General features: G+C 53.2%; 1 protein-coding gene across 1 annotated transcript; it reads right to left on the bottom strand.

The window, feature by feature from the left end:
* Nucleotides 1-12,885: 12,885 nt before the first annotated feature.
* Nucleotides 12,886-19,967, bottom strand: LOC106049645 (protocadherin-10-like). Its single transcript, XM_013202020.3, has 4 exons — nucleotides 16,075-19,967; nucleotides 14,877-14,935; nucleotides 14,699-14,787; nucleotides 12,886-14,458 (listed from the first exon to the last, which is right to left on the bottom strand). Exons 1-4 carry the CDS (start codon nucleotides 18,556-18,558, stop codon nucleotides 14,199-14,201), a joined length of 2,892 nt encoding a protein of 963 aa, XP_013057474.3. The 5' UTR covers nucleotides 18,559-19,967; the 3' UTR covers nucleotides 12,886-14,198.
* Between the last annotated feature and the right edge of the window lie 1,540 nt (nucleotides 19,968-21,507).

Raw genomic sequence — 21,507 nt, 5'->3', positions numbered from 1 at the left:
GGCGCCGGGCAGGCGGCGGAGGCTGGCGGCGGCCGTGCCTTGGTCCGAGCGCTGGAGCCCGGCAAGGGTTTGGCTTCGCATGGCCAGCCGCAGCTCTTCCTCTGCATCTCTCTTGTCGCTGGAGGCTTTGTCCACAGCTCGCCTTTGTTTAGGATAGCGCTGCTCCGAGTGCCGTAATGGAAGCCAGCGTTTGTCACGTGCCAGTATTTTAGGGATGCGCTGCGCAGCCCCGGGTTCTTGCTCCAGGGGAAGGCCCCCCCTCCCGTGTCACAGCCCACCTCCTCAGGACGGCCGCGGCGATGCAGACACATCCTTCAGCGATTATCATTTTGGCTCCTCAACCTGTGGAGACAGCTCATGCAATAACCTCTCCGCGCCCCAGCCTTCTGCAAACCACGTCGTTTGTAGCAGCACCTCGCGAGTCCCCACATACCCCGGTGCAAACGGGCACGGGGACCCGGCGGTGGGCTGGACGTCGGCTGCTGGCGCAGAATAAAACGTGGAGAATAATATCTAATAATATCTAATGAAACGTGGAGAATAATATCTAAGGGGGCAATTAGCCGTGGCCCAAGGAAAGCAGTGCGGGGAGCAGGCACCCCGGGGTGCTCAGCCCGCGCCCTCCGCCACGTCCCCGCTTGGGGACCTGCGGCCCCGCCAGCTCCGCTGCCCCGGGGGCGGCGGGTAGGTGCGGGAGGCAGCCCCGGAGCGCGGCCGGCCGACCCCGCCGAGTTCATTCCCCAGATCCCATCAGCGCTGCAGCTCGGGAGCAGATGGTTCCCTCCGCCCCGGGTTCACCTCGGACAGATTGCATACAATTTATTAATAACCCAGCAGATGCTCGGGCACTTTCCAGCCCGGATTATATTTCCTGATTGCTCAAATCCCGGCGCGGGGGAGCTGCTCGTTTATCTCCCGCCGCTGCCGTCTGTGCCGCACCAGCACCGGCCCGTTTGTTCCCCGCCTCGCCGGTGGCCGGCAGGGAGCGACTCCCGGTAAACCAACGGGGCTGGGGTTCGTGCCCGTTACTCCCCAGGGTTTCGCTAACCGGGTTGCAGAGACAGGATTCCCCCCCTCCCGGAGCTGTTTTCCAAGCCATGGGGATGGCTTTATCAAGGGGAAATTAAAGCAGCCCACCAAGAAAAACAATACAGTCCCCGTGCCCCTGCCTTGGGCGGGGGCAGTGAGACAGGCAGCAGTGGGGGCTGCTGACCTCATCTCCGCCAGGCAGAGGGTCTCAAGACAGGAGGGGGATGCGGGTTGAGGGGCTGCTTGCACCTCGTGAGACCCCTCCCAGAGCTAGACAAGATGCTCTGAGCCATCACGGCCCTTTCAGCAATGCTACTTTCAATTTTAATGTGTAAAATGGGTTTTTCTTTGGTCTGCAGAGAGAAGCACAAAAGCAGCAGGTTGTTTATACTACTGAATAAACTAAATGCAGGTCTCTGAGGGATCTTACACAAACCACTTACCTTGAAAAGTAATCCCATGGGGAAGTGAGCTACAGAGAAATGCGTGGTTAATGTTTTACATCTTCAGAGCAGCATCCAAGTTGCTGGCACATCACCAGTTAGCATTAGGTATCACAGGTGGTTACAATTTGGAATGCAGAAATCCATTCTAAGGTATAAGTAGCAGGGCATTTGGGGCTGAATTTCAGTGGAGCATGGTATAGGGGTTAATCCTAAAAGCTTAAACTAATCTTAAAGTTGAAGGCTACGTGAGAGTTTGTAGGGAAAGAACATTTATTATCGGAATGCATGCCACAGTGTAGCTTTAAAATAAATATAGGAAGCACAGAAATCTTTTCTGCTCAGTGGCAGCTGTGCTCAATAAAAGGCATTTCACTTCCTGTGAATGCAGGTAAGAGACACTCTCAGCAGTAACAGCAGAAGAATATTAAAGTCTGTTACATTTTTCATAGCTCCTGACATTTGCAGTATAATTCCACTTCCTTGCCTTCACCATGCTCCCTCTGCCCAAAATACTTTGTGCAGGGATGCATTTTCTTCACTTCAACCTTTTTAAGTGCAGTGAGAGAATTAAGCAATTACAGGGGAAAAAAAAAAAAGAAAAAAAAAAGAATTCTTTCCTCCTTGCTCTACAGCAATAGAGAACAACTGGACAAGATGATGCCAGCTGGGCTTGTTACGGAAAGGAAAATTGGGGTGCAAAAGCTGGGGGTGTTGTGTTAAGATGGTCAATGAGGATAAGGAGGAACTCTCAGAGAGTGAGGTATTTGCAATTTCAGGAGGAAGCCATAGAAGGCCTTGCACCCTGCAACTTCAGTTCCTATCTATAGGTTCCCCTAGTAATACACATCCCCCCAAAAGTCCACCCAAAAGGGAGTGGAGGGAAATTTCAACACCAGTAAAGGGTTCCCAGTGGGTATTTTATCCAGTTTCCCTCATATTTTCTCCATCTTTCTGCCGTCTTTCTGTAACAACAACTGTAAATATTCTCCCAGTTCAGAAATTCTCATAGGCTGTTCATTTAGACAAATCTCTCACCACAACTATATTTTTCTTTCACTCTTCTTTTCTGTGCAGATGCTCTGCAAGCCATGAGCACCATCTCCTTTTTCCTCTCACAGACTTCCCAAATACCTATGTCCTCACTGAGTTTCCTAGACCAGGTCACAACATAAAGCACAAAATGAGCAAAACCAACAACAGCAACAAAAATGTTGTCTGGGTTGATAACAGAAGTTCTTCTATCATGCACCATTTCAAGCCTTTGACAAATTGTCACCAGTGAGTAAATACTTTTAAATGACATTTAAAAGGAATGCATAATGATGTGATCTCTTATTACATGAATTTTTCACTCTTGACCTCTTCATTGCTGAATTTGGAAAGTGGGAAATATGAGACATAGCCAAAATAATGAAAATTACAAAGTAGAACCTAGTAACAAAACAAACAAACAAACAAACAAAAACAAAGTGTGAAGGATTCCCTTTCTGCTTCTTTTTTTTTTTAATCATAATATGGTGGTTTTACTTGGGTGGGCAGCTGAGCTCCACCACAACTGTTCTCTCACTCCCCCTCCTCAAAGGGAAAGGGGGAGAAAATACGATGCAAAGGGCTCAAGGGTTGAGATAAGGACAGGGAGCTCACTCAACAATTATCGTGACAGGCAAAGCAGACTCAGAGGGAGATAATAAAATTTATTATAAAAAAAAAATTATTATAAAAAATAAAATTTATTGCCTATTACTAACAAGCTAGAGAAGTGAGAAACAAAGGAAAGAAACCCAAAACACCTTCCCCCCATCCACTCTGAGTGGCACAGGGGAACGGGGGAATGGGGGTTGTGGTCTATCTATAGCACTTGGTCTCCACTGCTCCTTCTTGGTCATTCTCTGCCCCTGCTCCATGTGGGGTCCCTCCCACAGGATGCCGTCCTTCCCAAACTGATCCTGTGTGGGCTTCCCACAGGCAGCAGCTCTTCAAGAACTGCTCCAATATGGGTCCATACCATGGGGTCCATCTATCAGGAGCACCCTGCTCCAACCTGGGTCCCCCACAGGCAGCAGCTCCTGCCAGGTCACCGACTCCTGCGTGGGATCTTCTCCACAGGCTACAGGTCCAGCCTGGGGCCTGCTCCTGCTTCTTCCCTTCCCTTCCCTTCCCTTCCCTTCCCTTCCCTTCCCTTCCCTTCCCTTCCCTTCCCTTCCCTTCCCTTCCCTTCCCTTCCCTTCCCTTCCCTTCCCTTCCCTTCCCTTCCCTTCCCTTCCCTTCCCTTCCCTTCCCTTCCCTTCCCTTCCCTTCCCTTCCCTTCCCTTCCCTTCCCTTCCCTTCCCTTCCCTTCCCTTCCCTTCCCTTCCCTTCCCTTCCCTTCCCTTCCCTTCCCTTCCCTTCCCTTCCCTTCCCTTCCCTTCCCTTCCCTTCCCTTCCCCCTTCCCTTCCCTTCCCTTCCCTTCCCTTCCCTTCCCTTCCCTTCCCTTCCCTTCCCTTCCCTTCCCTTCCCTTTCTCACAGAGGAGCAAACAGCATCACTTACTGGCTTGGCTCTGGCCAGCCGCAGGGCCCTTATCTATCATGGAGCAGCTTCTTGATTCTTCTCACAGAAGCCACCCCTGTGGTCCCCAGATTCCAAAAACCTTGCCACGTAAACCCATTTCATTCCACCCCTCGCCTCTGTGAAAAGCATATTTAAGAATAATCACAATATACTCTTTCATCACAATCATCACAGTCTTCACAAAGTTCACTTACATCAAAAAGAAAAAGAATTCCCCACACCAAAATAAACATAACGTGATCACAACACTGACAAAGTGGATAATTTACACACACTCCACCCCTTGTCCCTTCACCACACTAGTATGAAACATATTCCTCATAATTACTACTTTCTTGAATTCTTCACAACTGCTACATTCATAAAAAACCTCCAGTCCATGTTTTGCCTGTTACTTCTCTCAACTGTCATCCTCATCTCTGTGCCCACCTGAGTAAAACCGCCACGCATAATCGCCTTGAGAGTGAAAGGATCAGCCATCACCTCAGGACAGACATATCCCAATAAAGACCAAAAGGAAGTGTGCTCAGAAGCTCAGCCTGCTTGTACATGCAAAAGAGTCATTTGGGAACTTCAGCTCTGACAGGAGTAAGGGCACGTGGAAGTGCTTGGGGAAAAGAGAAAGCGAAGGGGAAGCAGGGTTCATGGGCCAGCTGTTTGGAGTAGGGAAAAAGCTTCCTTGCCTGCAGACTCTCCTGTTCATGCAGACTTCTACACAGGTACCAGCAGTGCAGGGTCACGCCCTGGTGTTGCCCTTGTGCAGTTTGGCAGGAAGGCACAAGCCTCCCATCGCACGCTTTGGTCTCTAAGGTACAAATATGGTACCTTAGCCCCTGCCCGCGTGGCAGGCAGAAAGGCTTGGATGATCAGCAATTCCAGGGACTTGTGCCATTCGAAAAGCTGCTGGGAATGGCTTGTCCTCTTCCACCTCTCCTGGGTCACACTACACTCCGAGCTATGTTCTGCTCTTCTCTGTGTGTTATAATTCCCAAACTCCCAGTGCTTAAGCTTAAGTAACTGATGTTGGATATTGTCACAGAACAACATTTGCTCAAACAGTACCAAGATTACAATGTTGCCTGATATTTGAGGGAAGAGGCCCAAAAACCAGGGTGGTCATCACAGCCCAGCTGGCGTGAGACAAGTAGCAAGGCATGGTTAGGACAGGGTACATCCAGGGCTCCTGGAGAGCTTGGCTGCAAATGGGAAAAGCAGAGACTGGTTTATCTGACTGCTCCACAGCGTTGCACTGGGATATATGTTGCAAGCAAATCACATGCAAATATGGAAATCTCTGTATTGTCTGAGTTTTTGCTGCAGCCACAATGACACCTCCATCACTATAGGGTGAAGAAAAGTGAAAAGCTGACCATTTGTGATCACAGAATCACAGAATGGAGTTGGGAAGTGATGGCTGGGCATCACCTGCTCCAATCCCCTCTGCTTCAAGCTGGCTGCCCAGGTCTGGGTCTAATCAGTGATCTGACTCTACTTGTTGGTTGTTGGTTTCCTCGGGATCAGCTTTCAGCATCAGAAACATGAAAAAAGGTGTTTGTTTGGAGGGTTTTCCTTTGTTTGTTTGCTTTGTTAAAGATATGCCTACATCATTCTTTTCGTGTACGTGAAATATTTTTTTGTGTACATGAGTTTAAAAATGTTCTGTCTTTGTCAGCCCTGCTATTCTCCACTCATCTTTAAGGCAACAACCAGCTGTATGTGTGCCAACAGATTTTACTGAATAATAAAGCAGCAAGCAATCCAGTTAAGCCAATGAACGAGAGTCTCGTAATCCCAACCTAGAAAACACTGAAAGCTGCTTCTGGATTGATATGTAATTTGCCACCAAAATAAATAAACAAATCAAGCTTTAAGCACCATAGCATTCATCAGGGAAACAAAAGCCAGGGCAGATTAGCAGCCTCCTCAGTTGGAACTAGGAAAAAAAATAGGTAACTGAAGCCAGGTTCACAGTCTCAACCCTTGTAACAAATGCAAACAGCAAGGTCCATTATATTTTGCATATGCAGGATACCAGAGGCTGCGAATTTCCACCAGCCAGCCCTCCTCGGTTCCATGTGCAGCTCAGACACCTGTCCCTGGTCTCTAATTTTTCTTTGCCTTCCTCAATCTTTTGTTTTCTGTTGGGCAGCACTGCATCCAGGCCTGCCCCACATGCAAACACACTTCTGAGATCTGCTCTTTCTGGCTTGGAAAGATGTAGCTTGAGGGTTTCTGTGACTGCTTTATCTGTGCCCAGGGGCACTGGACAATGCTGTTCTCCCAGTTTTTTGCTAATACAAGATGCTTCTCAGGCTTAGGCTGCTGCCTTGTTTACCACTTCTTGGCTTTTCCACTGAATCCCAGAAAGAGGCCAGACACACAATCCTAATGAAAAGCTCGGCATGTAAAGGGAGAATTTATATTTTACTTCCTGCATTTGCTATTGGTTTTACAAGCGATTGCTCATCAGAAACCAATTACTCCAGAAAGGCTTGGGTTTGGGTCCCCACTGATGCTAGCAGGATGAATAGCCTCATTTACAATCTCTCAACTGGAAAACAAAAAGTAATGATAATAAAAAAAAAAAAAAGCCCTTTCTAATTCTCTGTGCCCCTGTTGTAATTCACAAGAAAATTAAACTAATAACTCTCTCTGTGAGTGTGTTATGTAGATGTCAGGAGTCAGGGATAAATGGATGGAGCTATCCCAAGCAGAGTCCCCAGGGAAGGAACCTCAGAGCAGGCAACTCTTATGCCTTGCAAGGCTCAGAGCTTCTCCAGCAATGTAATCTATGTGGAAAGGAGGTTGTCTGTTTGTTGTTTGTTTGCTTTAATCTTTTTAACTTGAATTCCACCTGCAGGCAGCAGAAAACTTTAGTGATGCTTTGCTGTGCTCATTTCTCACTCCATTTCCATTTACTATCTGCGCAGGGAGGTCTTTTTGCGAAGAAACTTCTCCATGCCAGCAGAATCGACCCTTTCACAAGTGGCTCTCAGAGTGCTCTTCCCTCCTCATTCCTGCAGCAGACACTGCTTCCCCTTCCTAGAGGGAAGACATGAAGGTCTCCATCATGTTCCCAGACTGTCCCACCCCACAATTCTGATCCCAGATTTTAATTTATTTTTAATCTTTGTAAAGAATGCATAGCTAACACAAAGCCTGTAACTTGCCCCTGCTTGTTTCCAAGGTAGGAGGAGCAAAAGTGAATTTCTGGCTCCTCCCTTGCAAGATTGGAAGCATCTTGCTGGTCAGCAGTGATGCCCAGCACAGAGCTCCCTGTGGCGTGGCTCAGGGTGAGGGTCATCAGACCGTGCCGAGGCAAAGCCTCCCTCCCCAGGCCTCTGTTCTGGTCACCAGCAAGCATCACGAGTGGTGACACTCCTGGGCTGTAAGTCACTGAACTGGTGAAGGAAAGTTGTGAAACCACAGAATACACACAAGGAGCTGAACCCCACCTCAGGGAGATGTTCAGACAGCACCGTGCTGCTCAGGAGATGGTCAGCAGACTCAAGCACAGCAGGTAGGATGGGTCTGTCCTGACTGGGTGCTGGTGGTGGGGTGCAGTGGGGGAGTGACATGTGAGTGGCACAGTTTCACCGGGGATTTAGCAGGTTGCAGGAGTCTTCATGGATTCACACGATTACTGAAGCTGAAAGGGATGTCTGGCAGCCTTTAAGTCAGCCTCCTGCTCAAAGCAGAGTCAGGTTTGATCCAGCCTCACTAGGAAACAACAGCAGCTATAAAACTTGAGCCAAAAGAAAGGAGACGCAGGAAAGTGGGGATGAGTGTGGACCCAGCAGTGAAAGGAGGATGAAGCTGAAGGCTGTCCAGACATCAAAGGAACATGACAGTCACGGTGAATGTCATCTGACAGGCACTGATGGCATCAAATGGCTCATTCCATGTGGCATAACCAGCCAAGAGAACTCCTGGGGAACGTGGAAAAAGGATTCAGGGCTGGCTGAAGAGCTCTAGATACTGGGGCAACTCTCAGAGTGTTTTGCAGAGGGAAATTAAAGAGAAGAAAGGAGGTTTAGGAAAGCAAACTGAGTATAACATTGCATCTCCTGGCACCAGAAAAACTAAGCTTTATCTTTAGCAACTGATTCCAGGATTGCATTCCTGAAGTTTGGTTTTCTAGGGGAGACTCAAAGCAAATAGCAGATCTGTTCCTCTGGTCTCTGCTAAAATGTTGGTGACAGACAGGTGCTGCACACGCAGGGCTTTATCTCCACTTCTGATAAATGATGGTAAAGGAAGAGCAAGGAAGAGACTGGGGACAAGTGGGATCCTAGGGATGAGATTCAGCCCCAGATCAAACTCTGCATGTTTGGATGGCTGAAAGTATGTGTATCCAAGTGAGCTGGGTAGAGGTGTTCCATCTGCACTCAGGGGAAATTTGGAGATTTAGTCAATACAGACTGAACAACTGAAGAGCAAGAGCTGCAATAAACTGGATGAAAAAGAAGAACGTCTCTTGACAAAAGAAATAAATCCTAGGGTCCTTGAAATTTTGGAAAACAAACCAAACCAAAACTTTTCTTTTAGCTAAAATACCAAGAAATAATGGGCATGAGAATTAAAAGGAGACTCATGAAATTATAAATTGATGTGGGCTCAGAAAAAGGTGGGATAGTCCCAAGGATAAGTCACAGGCTTCTAGGGAACTGCAGAAGATGTGGAAATGGTGTGCAGGGAGCACAGAACAAAAGCAGTGACCTGGGACAGGCTGGCGATGGTGCAGCCCCGACTGCATCAAGTGACCTGTCTGGAAATACCTCAGTAACAGGAGGGAGCAGAGCCTTCATCCTTGTGGTGAAGGAAGGCTGCAAACTGGGACACTCCTGAACCTGCTGGGGCACTACAGCACTGAGCACCGCAGGAGCAAGAGGGGGCCACTTCATGGCAAAGTTTGCTTTGTTAACACCATTAACTCAACTTAACCCAATTAGCAGTTAGGGCAACCCCCCCAAAACCTGCAGAAAGAAATTTAAATGTCTCTGTGATGCTAGAGTCTAAACTAACCTCTGAATTGCAGATAAACTTGGGCTGAAACAAATCCCCCTAGAGATATCCGCTTTACTGTTTGCACCAAAGTGAACTCCAGTGCTTTTTAGGGGAAAATTTGGATACAGACATCCAATGATTCATTGCAGCAGAACAGAACCAATTTAGACAGCTCATCTTTTCTCTGGGTTCACATAGCTATTTAAACCCCACTCTCCTATTTCACATGCAGCCTTCAGTTACAGACTGTCTACATCTTGGCCTATCTGAAATCCTGCTAATACTCATTACGTTTTTCTTGATTGACGGTTGCTTTTTCTTCTTCTCTTTCCTTTGTATAAACAGGATTTATTTTCTGTGCAGGCAAAATGTATGATAAGACATTTCTGGAGCTATTTGATGACATTTCTGTTGTAGACATTACTGGAATGAACAGATTTGATGTGAAGACCTTAGAGACCCTTCTGAGAATCTTTGCTCTCACTTCATTTCTTCCAATGCATTTTTTTTCACCAGTTGTTGTAGGTATTCCTAGCAATGAATTAAAATAAATATCTCATCACAATTGCCTCCAGATCCTCTTGATGTATTTCTGATGGTTGACTGCACAAATGTTTTATTTTTCAATCCGTTTAACATGAACATGTTTACCCTGCTTCCTGGCACTGGAGAAACACTTTGAATTCCAAATGCTGAAATAAAAATTGCTGCTATTGTTTAAAACATGCAAAAATGTATCATTTATTCAAATGTAAGATTTGTAAATCATTGAATTGCATGGGAGATGAATCATTAGTCGAAGTGCAGACTGTACTAGAGGTCATATTTAATTTATTTTCAAAGCCTTCTTTTGTGCTTTTTGGTCCGGTATGTCATAAGTTATTCAATACACAAAGGTGTCTGCTTCTGTCTCACAATAATTAAGATGATTAAGTCATATTATCACTAACAAGAAACATTAATTCCACTTGAGTGAACGCTGCAAACAGAGTCAGTGACATTTCCACCACTTAGATTGAAAACACATTATACAGAAACTGGGGAGGCAAAAGCCTCACTTAGCCCAGGCCGGTTTCTCCATCTGATCTCTGCGGAGGAGGCAGGAATTGATGTTTTCAGAGCAGTAAAAAAAAGAAGGAAAAAAAAAAAGGAAAGAAAAAAAAAAGAAAAGGTGCAAAGGAGCAGAGAAAATCAACACATGACAATCACACAGATGATTTTTCAGTGTGGCAGAGGCTATATTATTATGACAAAAGCTAGAGGATGTTTATTTCTACAAACAAAAAGAGGCAGGCATGTGTGTGTGTGTGTTTGTGTGTGTGCAGCCAAGAGCAGCGGGCTGTTCTGTAGGATGAGTCCAGGGAGATATTTAAGACACTGAGGCAATTTGAAAAGAAATCAGGAAGGGCCTGGACCCATTCTTGACTAAATTAAAGAATGATCCTTCTGCATCTTCTACAGGTCAGAACAGAAGAAAAGAAAATGAAGGCATAGCATCACCAGAGTCTGGAATTAACCACTGAGTGCCACTGACTTTTTCTGGATCCAGACCCCTCCAAGTTCAATGCACCCCCGGTCCTCGGGGACTGTAGGTCTGTCCTGCTGACACGGATCCCTCTTGGGTAGCTGAGATCACACATGCTCCTAGCTCTACCCCACCAGACCCAGCCGAGTGCTGGGTCTCCATGAAGACTTCCTGGGGCTTTACTGTTTGTGGCTTGGCTCCGTGCACTGCAGATCTGGGCAGAGCTGAGCACCAGCCCCTCCACATCTTTTCTGACCACTTTTCTCTCTGCCTCTAGATTCATCTCTCTGCTATACACTTTTAAGTCATTATAGAGATATAAGTAATGTTTCCTTCCGAAGAGTCTACTCAGCAATAGCAAGAGCACAAAAAAGTCCTGTTTGTGCTGTTGCCCAGAAGCACGATGTGCCTGCTTAACATGGCCTGCAGCATTTTGCAGCCAACTGCACCACATGGCAGCTTTCCCACTGCTGTAGAAGCAAAGCTCAAGCTGGCTGGCAGGCCCCTGAAAGCAGGATTTGCCTCTGGATCTCTGAGAGAGCTGGGAAGTATGAGTAGAGCGTATAGAGAGCGTTGAGCACGTCTCCGAAGCAGCTCTTGTGCCCAGTGCATTACCAGGCTGCAGAAATCAGCTAATGCTCATGAACTGTGCAGGAGTGTAAGCACAGGAAAAGTTGTAAAAATAACTGGTTGCAGGGCAAAGACCTTGCATTTTTAATGACGACCTGTCCCTATGGAAGATCATCAGAGGAAGATGTATTAAACCGACCATTCTGACCAAGCACGCCCTCTGAGGAAGGCATAGCAGTGCAGTTGTAGTTAGGTTTAAGTGCTACCTCCACTAAAGCAAATCCCTTTTTATTGTCCTTTTTATTGATATGTTGATCCAGGAGAGAGATTGAATTTGAAGTATGTTAGTGCAGGATTTCCTCCAACAAAGCAGCAAGAGATGCTCAGGGAAGAGGGGTGCTGGGGCCTGGGCTGGGGGTATGCTAACCCCCAAACACTGTTTGGAGGAGACCTGCCCCGAGCTGTGGTGCCACCCAGGGATCAGCAAGAGGTGCAGGTGTGTGTGCATGTGTGTACCTGTGTCATCTCCTGGGTGAGGATGTCCCAGAGAAATGGAGAGGAGAGGGAGGCAACTTCCTGATGGTCAAATGAACTTTGTTTGGGGTAAAAGAGATGCCAATGAAATGCTCTAGAGAGTGACACAGTCCTGGGCAGGTGGCAAAGGCTATGAATTCCCAAGGACAGGTGTGCTAACTGTTCATTTCCAATGCCTACGGCTTAGGTGCTAACTTTTGAGACCTCTCTTTGGGGAGCAACACCTGTGACTCCCATTCAAAGCAATGGCTCCATGCATTCTTTTATATCCTGGGTGCTGTGGGGCTCACACACCAAGTAAATTGGTTTCATGAACTGCAGAGGGGCTGCGGTACTCTCCTAACACCCAGCCAGCACCACCTGAAAATGGCAGAGAAGTTATTACCAGAGCTAATCTGGGAGAGGGAGATGCTTGCTGCTCCCGCAAGGAGTCAAGTCCATTTGATGTTTTTATTACTTCTTGAGGCTGTTATTAATTTTATTGTATCACTTTGCATAATTCTCTTGTCTTTTGAAGCAGTGAAACAGGCTAATGCAGTACAGGGTCTCAGGCAGTTGCTGTTTTGTGTTCTTTTTTTATCCTTAACAAACTGCAGAGGCCATTGCAGAATCCACTTGGCAGCATCAAATCCTTCACCCTACCTTCTAACTGGGACAGGGAATCTTCAGTCTGCTCACAGACAGGCAGATGTGGGCTGGGACTGAAGCCACCAGCAGCAGCCATGTCTCTTTCATGTCCAAAGCCCAGTCCTCCTGCAGCTCTGACTCCCAAGGGCTCCTTTACATGTTCTTGCCCGCCCCCGCCACCACCAGAGAGCACATTACCTGCTTGCAGACAAGGACTTTTCTGGGTTAATCCCAAAAGCCACACTGCAGCCTCCCCAAGCCCAACACTGAGCAAGCAGACGGTAGGAGGACAGCCACAGCGTGACCTTCTCAGGACCTCATCCAAAGGTGAGCTCCTTCCCACACCCAGCCAAGAGCCCCCCAGCAGATACAGGCTTGCCTGTTCCCAGTCGGTGCCTACCCCAGACACACATCTCTTCCTGCATTCCCGCTGCTCTTGCGGCAAGCTGGTGGGTGGCAAGCATCTAGGGAAAGCTCAAATGAGCCATAGAAAGCAATGCACAATAATAACAATAAGCCATTACCAGATCCAGCCCCCCTCCCCAGCAGTTCAGGGCATCTCCATTGCCTTTAATACATCTCTACCTATGCCTGGCCGTGACCCCAAAGTGTTCCTGAATACAGGGAGGAGACCTCAAGCCCCCAGCCTCTGGGTGAAGTGAATGAAATGAGCTCTCGTGGGCCACTCCAGCAGTGAAGGAGGCCCGAGGGACATACACGTGTGCTGGAGCTGAGAGCCCTGCTCTGACAGCTCGGCCATGACCCCTGCATGGGGTGCAGCTGGGGCTCAGGGACAGCCAGGAGCCAGGGTGAGCTATTAAAATACAATTTATTGGTACAAATCAGCCACCGTGAAACAAACTTGGTCTAGAAAGAGCTGTCATGTTTTGCACAGATGGATTGGTGACAGGTGAGCGGTTGGCAACGCTGGCAGACAGACTGGGTGGACAGGTGGGGGGTGAGCAGGGTGGGAGAGAGACAGTTCTGGGGCTGGAGTCCGGCCCCTGAGGGCACCTGGCAGCCTGCTAGAAGACCTTGAAGAGGAGCAGGGAACAGTGGGAGGCGTGTGTCCTGTGCAGGTGGGGCCCCAAGGCAGTTGTCTGAGGTGCTCAGAAAAATGAGATGCAGGTGAAGGCAGGAGGAGGGGAGAGGACCCACTGCTGTGCTGGGCCCCTCCAATGGCTGGAAACTCTGCCTTTCACATGGCGTTGCCTTGGGCTGGAGAGTTACCCAGCAGAGCCTCACCTTGTGCATCTCCCAGCTGCTTATGCTAACAGCTCTTCTGGCCGTCCCGTGCTGTTCTCAGAGCAAGGCCTGGCTGTGTCCTGGACTTCTGGTCTCCAGCCCTGCTGTGTCAGGTGTCAGGTCATGGTTTGAAGGGAAGCCCCTGTAATGGCTGGGTCTTGCACTCACTTTCTGGAGAAGCCAGACACCAACTTGTGCTCTGGACATGCAATGCATCCCTCTGGGTCTCAGGGCAGAGCAGCGGTTGCTGCCCTCGTTCGTAGCACCAGGCTTGCCTGGGCCAGGCTTGGTCTGTGCAAATTGTCCGTGCCTCCTGGGGCAGAAATACAGGCATGCAGCTCAATACATCCACACAGCCAGACAACACAAAGTGACATTTACAGAGATGGATAGGAATGGGAAAACTCAAGGCAGATTTGCTGAAGTCTGGTCGTCCAGACCCCCAGCAGCAACTGCTGCCAACAGCTCTGCAGAAGGAGATGGGAGAAACACACCCACTGCCCCTGCCCTATCCTGTCCCAGTCTCTTGCTCCTTTCTCCACACCCTGGTGAGCCACCATCTCAGCAGCCCTGCAAACTCCTAGGTGGTTCACGGGTGGAGCTGTGTGCTGCAGATGGACCCAGCAGCAGAAACAATGCAGGTGATCCAGACCCAGCACTGGTCACTACTTCAGGTCGTTGTTGATGACCACGCTGTCAGGCATGTCGCAGTAAGTTGTCATCTTCTTCCTCTTGCCAAAGGTGGAGAAGCTGTTTCTGTTCTCCCGGCCTGGGAAAAGGGGCCCGTCTTTGCTGGAAAGCAGAGTGGGGGTGCCAGGGATGTAGACGTTGTGCTGATAATCCAGGGCCGGGATGTGCCCCGGGTACAAGGGGCTGTGCTGGGGTGCCCAGATGCTGTTGGCACCTGCCGAGGCCTTCTGAAACTCTGGAAGAAAGGAGTGGGTGAGACTGGCTTGGGGGAGGGCACAGCCACTGCTCAGTGGGACCGTCACATCTGTCCCAGGGTGCAAGCCTACAGCCATGTGTCACCACCCTCCCTCCTTTCCGGGGGCCAGGCTATCCCTGGGCACACTGCTAGGAAAAGGGATGTGTGTGGGCCACTGCATCTCTGCCCAGGGGCACCAAGTGGGTCTGCCCTTCCCCACCCCAGACCCCCACCACTAACCAGAGACAGGGGTCACCAACGTGCACAGCCTCTCGTGCTCCTTCTGCAGAGCTCTGCGGATTTCCCCCATGTCCTCCAGGCTCTGGGAGCTAAAGGGAAGAGACCAATTCAATGCTGCATCAGCGAGAACCTCCCAGTCCCCACATCCCCTTCCACCCACGCCCGCTGGGTTTGGTACCTCTTCAGGGCAGGTCGCTGCGTGCTGGGGGGCAGCCAGTCTGTGTTGGGCTGCTTGATCTGCAAAACACAGAGGGGGAAGGTGTGTTACTGGGAACAACTCTTAACCTTCAGTAAGCAGGGACATAAGACCTCGTCTCTTCTCTGCCCTCTTCTTGTGGGGAAGCAAGCAGCACATTCCTATTTTATAGACAGGGAAACTGAGGCAGAGCTGATCCAGTCTGCTCGCTCCTGGGCTTCTCCGCCCTCCTGAGACACTGGGGTTGTCACAGATGGAGACGCTTGCTCTCCACCTGTGGGAGTTCATTTGCCAAGGTCTGTCCTTCTGGGAAGAGAGAAGGGCTTCTCCTATTTCTGTTAATTTTAAAAAGCCCTTCCTGCAGGTGTGATGACAGCTTAACCCGGGTCTCAGGCACCAAAAGATGAGAGGTTCAGAAATCATCTGCATACCCAGTGTCCTGGGGGGCTGAAAACAACCAGAGGAAAGTCCCGTTAACACATGAGACAAGTGAGTCCAGCAGTGCAAGGCGACGCACAGGGAGAGCCTGTTGGCAGAGTCCTGTGCTCTCCTTGGAAGGGCTGTTTTATTAAGTCAGATATAAGTGGATTAGATGCCTCATCACTCTCCATCCTTGTAATCGTGTTTTGGGAAGAGCCTTTCATCATGAAAATTAGACATTCCTCATTTCAGTACCTAACAAATGTTGACATCAAATCCCTCCCCGAACTGCCCACTCCCTACCCAGTGGCACAGCCCAGGGCTTGGGTGCCAGAATGGGGACACGATCAGTGCCAGCGGGACTGGGACTGGCCCCAGGTCCTGCACTGGGACACTGTGGCCCCCGCACTGGCATGGGGGAAACAGAGAGGTGTCCCAGGGCAAATTGCTGACACAAAGGAGATGCCACTCCCACTGTGCCACCCCCAGTAACCAGTGCAGCTCCATTGCCTCTCATGCATGCTAAAGGTGGTGGGGAGGGGATTTCCTTTCACCCCAGCCCAGCTTCCCCTGGTGGTTGCACCCATGGGGAAGCTCAGTGGAGGGTTCCCACAGCTTGATCCTAATTCCTGCACCGATCAAAGGTTATTCTCTTGGTAAATCAGTGCCTGGTTTCTTCCACAGGTTTAGGGATGAGACCTCTCAGGGATGGGGCCAAGGATCCCAGAGGAGTTCTGTGAGCTCAGCATGCCCCCCTTACCTGCTTGGAGACATGGAATTGCTGGCTGGGCTGGGATCGCTTCCCAGCAGCCGGCAGGTTCCCGGGGCCTTTCTCGTTGTTGCGGGGCAGGCTGCAGGGTTTGAGGAACATGAAGTCGCTCTGGGCAGACTCGGGACCGAGGCAGAGCTTGTAGCAGTAGCCCGGGGGGCCACCATCAGGGACATCACGGTGGGCGGCTGTGCTCGTGGTGGGCTGTGCCGTGAGGTTGGATGTCTTGAGGCTCTCAGGGGAGGACCTGGGCCTAGGACAGCAGTGGCAGCCATCACGTCGCCAGGAGCGCTGCTCTCCGCGGCACCGAATGGCTGTGAGGATGAGGATGGCCAGGAGGAAGGTGAAGGAGATGGAGCCCAGGGAGACAAGGAGGTAGAGTGTGAGTGGGGAGGAGGAGGAGTCTTCTGGGGGGAGACTGAAGTTGCTGAAGTCAGAGAGAGTCTGAGGCATGGTCTCCACCACAGAAAGCAGGAGGGACATGGTGGCTGAGAGCGCTGGCTGCCCCCCGTCACGCACCTGCACCACCAGCCGCTGCCGGGCTGCGTCCTGCTCCAGAAAGGAGCGGAGGGTGCGCAGCTCACCCGTGTCCGGCGCCAGGCTGAAGAGGGTGAAGTCGGTGGCTTGGAGGAGCTGGTAGGAGAGGCGGGAGTTCAGCCCTGCATCCGCATCCACTGCTGACACCGTGCCCACCAAGTAGCCAGGCCCAGCTGACCGCGGCACCAGCTCGGTAGCCACAGAGCCATTGCGTGGCATGGGGGACACAATGACAGGAGCGTTGTCGTTCTGGTCCAGCACGAAGATGTGAACAGTGACATTGGCACTGAGCGGGGGGAAGCCTGCATCCTGAGCTTGCACCTGGATCTGGAAGCTGCGGATTTGCTCATAATCAAGGGAGCGCAGGGCATACATGTGCCCACTGTCCGAGTTGATGGACACATAGGTGCCCACTGGCATGCCATGGATGTGCCCATCAGCGATGGAGTAGGACAGATAGGCATTCTGTTGGCAGTCGGGGTCCAAAGCACTGACGGAGCAGATGGAGGCTCCTGGCGCATTGTTCTCCATCACGTACACACTGTAGGAGGGCTGGAGGAAGCGCGGGGCGTTGTCATTCACATCGGACACCGGGATGGTGAGGGTGCTGCGGGTCAGCAGGGCAGGGGAGCCCATGTCCCGCGCTGTGATGCTTACATTATACTCGGGCACTACCTCCCGGTCCAACGCCTCTGTGGTCACCAGAGTGTAGTAGTTGCGGAAGGAGGAGCGGAGCTCGAAAGGCACATTGGGGCTGATCTCGCAGCTCACGCGCCCATTGTCCCCAGAGTCCCGGTCCAGAACACTGATGACTGCGATGACGGTGCCTGTTGGGGCATCCTCCTGCACAGGCGTGGACACAGAGGTGAGGGTCACCTCTGGCGCGTTGTCATTCACATCAAGGAGGTGCACAAGCACCCGGCAGTGCACAGCCACAGCTGAGGGTCCGCGGTCCTTGGCTTGCACATAGAGCTCATGGAGGCTTGCCCGCTCATAGTCCAGGGGGCCCTTCAGCAGCACCTGCCCACTGCGGGGCTCCACACGGAAGAGCTCCCGGACGCGCGGTGGTGCATGCCCACTGAAGGAGTACTCGATCTCCCCGTTGGGACCCTCATCCAGGTCAGTGGCATTCAGCTGGATGACCAGGGTGCCGGCAGGGGCATCCTCAGGCAGGCTCACTCTGTATGAGGGCTGATCGAAGGCAGGCACATTGTCATTAGCGTCCAGCACTGTGATGAGGATGTGGGCTGTGCCTGAGCGCCTGGGGATGCCGCCATCGAGAGCAGTGAGCAGCACCCGGTGCGTGCGTTGCTGCTCGCGGTCCAGGGTGCGCTCCAGCACCAGCTCTGCAAACTTGCTGGCGTCGCTGCGTGTCTGCACCTCAAGTGAGAAGAAGCCATTGGGGCTGAGCTGGTAGGTGTGCACCGAGTTGGTACCCACGTCAGGATCCTGGGCGCTCTCAAGTGGGAAGCGGGCACCGAGCACGGCAGACTCGGCCACCTCCAGCACATACTCTTGCCAAGGGAACGTGGGCGCGTGGTCATTGATGTCCAGCACCTCCACCTCCACGCGGTACAGCTCCAGCGGGCTCTCGATGAGCAGCTGCAGGTGGAGCAGGCAGGCGCCCCCCGCCTCGCACACCTCCTCCCGGTCGATCCGCTCGTTCACGAAGAGGATCCCGTTCTCCAGGTTCACCTCCAGGTGCTGCCTGGCCCCGGCCCGGGCCACGATGCGGAACCGCCGCGCCGACAGCGTGGACACGTCCAGCCCCAGGTCCTCGCCGAGGTTGGCCACGAAGGCTCCGTGCTCCTGCTCCTCGGGCACGGCGTAGCGCAGCTGCCCGCCCGCCGAGAGCGGCGAGGCCAGGAGGAAGAGGAGGAGGAGGAGGAGGGAGGGGAGGAAAAGCTGCCCCCGCCCGCAGCCTGCCCCGGCCCCCATGGCCCCGCAGACCCCCTTCGGCGCCCACCCGCCGTGCTCGTCCTTCCGAGCCCCTTGCACTTCCAAGGAGTTTCGGGGGCGGCGGGGGGGCCCCCCCGGGGTTTCGGCACCGCAGTGCCGGCCCGAGCCGCGGCCGCCGCTTAACCCCTTCCCCGCCGCGGCCCCGGAGCCGCGTTAAAGGCGGGGGGAGCCCGCGGCGGGACCGGGCGCTGCCCCCGCGCCCCTGGAGCCGGTGTTACCCCGCGGATGCAGCGCTGGTCCCCCCGGTATATTAAGAGGAGCCCGGATCGCGGCGGCTGCCAAATCCCCCGGCTGCGTCCCCCGCCGTGCCGGTCCTAACCTTCAGCAGATGGTTAAGCCCCTCCGGACTTGATTACATTTCCCCGCACACCGTTTTCCTTGTAATGCGGAGTTTTTAATTACCGGAGCAGGGGGGATTACAGCCCCGGATAAAGCTGAGCCCAGCAGCGCGGAGGCACGGAGAGACACCCCCCCACTCCCCCCGGCCCCCGCCTGCCTCCGCCCCCGACCCCTCCTGCCCCCGGCCGCGATCCCGCCGGGGACCGGGCTCCGGGCTCCCCCCGCAGCGGGGGGACACCGGCAGAAACTTTCCGCCGGCCGCGGACCGAGCCCCGCTTCCCGTCCGGCCCCCACAGGGCGACCCCCGCCCCGCCCCGGTACCGGCCCGGTGCCGCCGCTGGACGATCCTCGCTGCCCCCCCGCTCTCCGGTAGCTCCGCCGGCGCCGTCCGCAGGCGCCCGGTACCGGGACGGGGCGGACGCCCCGGCCCCCCGCGATGAGGTCCTGGATAATCCCCTAACGATGTAGTCAAGGGGATCGGCGGGGCTCGGAGCGGCTGGAGCTGCGCACGGATTTTTTACCGCCTTTGTCTCTGCCTCCCGGTCCCCAGTGGGCTCCCGGGGAAGGGAACCGCCGGCACCGGCCGGCCCCCGAGAGCCCGGCGTGGGCGGCAGGATGCGGGGGCGAGCCCGGCGGCAGCGGGGCTGGGGGGGTTACGGGGCCGGGGAGGGGGGGGCTTGGTCCCTGGGAGCGCAGCGCGACCCACGCGGGACGCGCCGCTCGTGGGGCTGCCGCTCAGGGAGAGGCGTGGGAAGGGGTGGGGTGGCCGCGGCGTGACACCACGGGGCGGACGGGTGACAAGAGGCGCCGCCGGGTCACGCGTGTGTTCGGACGCGAGTGGGAGCGCTAGAATCGGGACGACTCCCGGTAAGTGAAGCCCGGGCTGTGCTGGAAGCGCCGATCGCTGCCGGCCCGTTCCCCGCACCATCTTCCAAGCCCTGGCGTCGCCGTTGCCACCCCCCTCCCCATTTCGATCCGTTTCCTTCTCATCCCTGATGTGACCCCACAACCCTCGATCTGCACCCCCCGCAATCTCCGACCCGCCGCCCCCTCCCCGGTCTGTCCCTCCATGGCTGGCCTGCGTCTCCCCCAGCCCACCCGGTGCCGGGGTAGGGCTGCGCCGGGAGCGCTCTGAGGGATGCTCAGGACAGGGAGGTACTGGGGAGACTGGGGAGAAGGGGGATTTACGGGGGTTTCGTTCTCCCATTCCTCTCCCATCTCCAACCAAGTGTGTTCCGGGAAATCCTCAGAACTGTTCTCACCCTTTGGTTTAATTCAGATTTAAATATTCATTCTCCCCACCAAGGGTTCAATCTGCTCCCGGCAGGATCTGACAGTCGCCCCCCCCCCCCCCCCCCCCGCCGTCTCCCCCACTCAGTCCTGTCTGTGCTTCTCTGGCTCTGCTGGGTGAAGCCCCCCCGTGCAGCTCATTGCGGCTTCTTTTGGGGGGGGGGGGGCAATCTGTCCCTCTCCCCCATTGATTCCCTCCTCTAATGGAAGTAATGGGACAGCCCCATCCTGTTCCTCTTCCTCACCTCCCCAAAACTTGGGGTCCCTTCCTGCCCCCCCATCCATGCCCAGCCCCTGCACTGAGACACCCCAATGTTCGTGCTTTACCAACCACCGAAACTCCTGCTGCATTCCCAGCCTCAGCCCCTCCGGACCCTCCTCTCCCCCATGTCCAGGACTGCAGTGGGCCAAGGTCAAAAGGGACAACTGGGGGGGGGGGGGCATAAGCTGTCTTGAGGATCCTGGGGGGAATGGCACAGGCTGGGGGTGACTGGGGGTGCTGCAGAGGGACAAGGACCCAAAAGACATCCTTCAGTTGGGGTGGGGGGGGGGGTCATAGCAGAGGGCAGCTGGATGGGGGATATGGCATGGGGACAGCCCAGCACCCCACCTAACACCCAGTTCACATCCTTTGGATTTTACATTCCCTCTTATCATCCAGACAAGCATTCAGCTGTCACCCCTGCTCTCTTGGGGTAAAGAACCAGGGCACAGCTATAAGCCTGGTTTTGGAAGACATTGGAAGCTAGGAAAAGGGGGGCTTGGCTTGCTGTGAGATGTCTTGGCACAGCGGGTGGGTGGCCAGTTGCCGCAGGTCAACACTGATGTGCCTTGGCAGGCCAGCCAGGGAGATCAGGATGGGACGCAGCAGGAGGTGCCGCAGGTTGAGCCGCCTTGGAAAAGCCATGCAGAGAGCAAAGGGGGGGCAGGCAGCCAGCTGCCCGCCAGCACCAAGCCTTGCCCAGCCACCACTGTCGCTCTGTTTCCCTGACCGCTGCGTTGTGGGGCAGAAGAAGGGTCTGAAAGTGAAGCCGTCCCTGTCTGACCGTATATCCCTTCCCCCAGCTCCCCAAGGCACCAGTGTGCCCAGCCATGCATGTGGGCTTGTTGCTCCCTTCTTGCTAGAAGCGAGAGCAGCTATAGTTTGCACTGCCCACGAGGAAAACCACAGTGGGGGGGGCTCCCGGTGGAGAATGAGAACAAGTCCGGTTGTTTGCTGGCCCTGCAGCTTGTACATCACTCCCCCATTGCCTGCGCAGGGTCAGATGCCGGAGGCTTGGCTCTCTGAAGCCACAAGGC

Source organism: Anser cygnoides, chromosome 14 (assembly GCF_040182565.1).
Source record: "Anser cygnoides isolate HZ-2024a breed goose chromosome 14, Taihu_goose_T2T_genome, whole genome shotgun sequence".
In the NCBI taxonomy this organism is placed as follows: Eukaryota; Metazoa; Chordata; class Aves; order Anseriformes; family Anatidae; genus Anser; species Anser cygnoides.
Note: the sequence above shows the minus strand (reverse complement) of the source record. Positions and strands in the feature narration are given on the sequence as shown.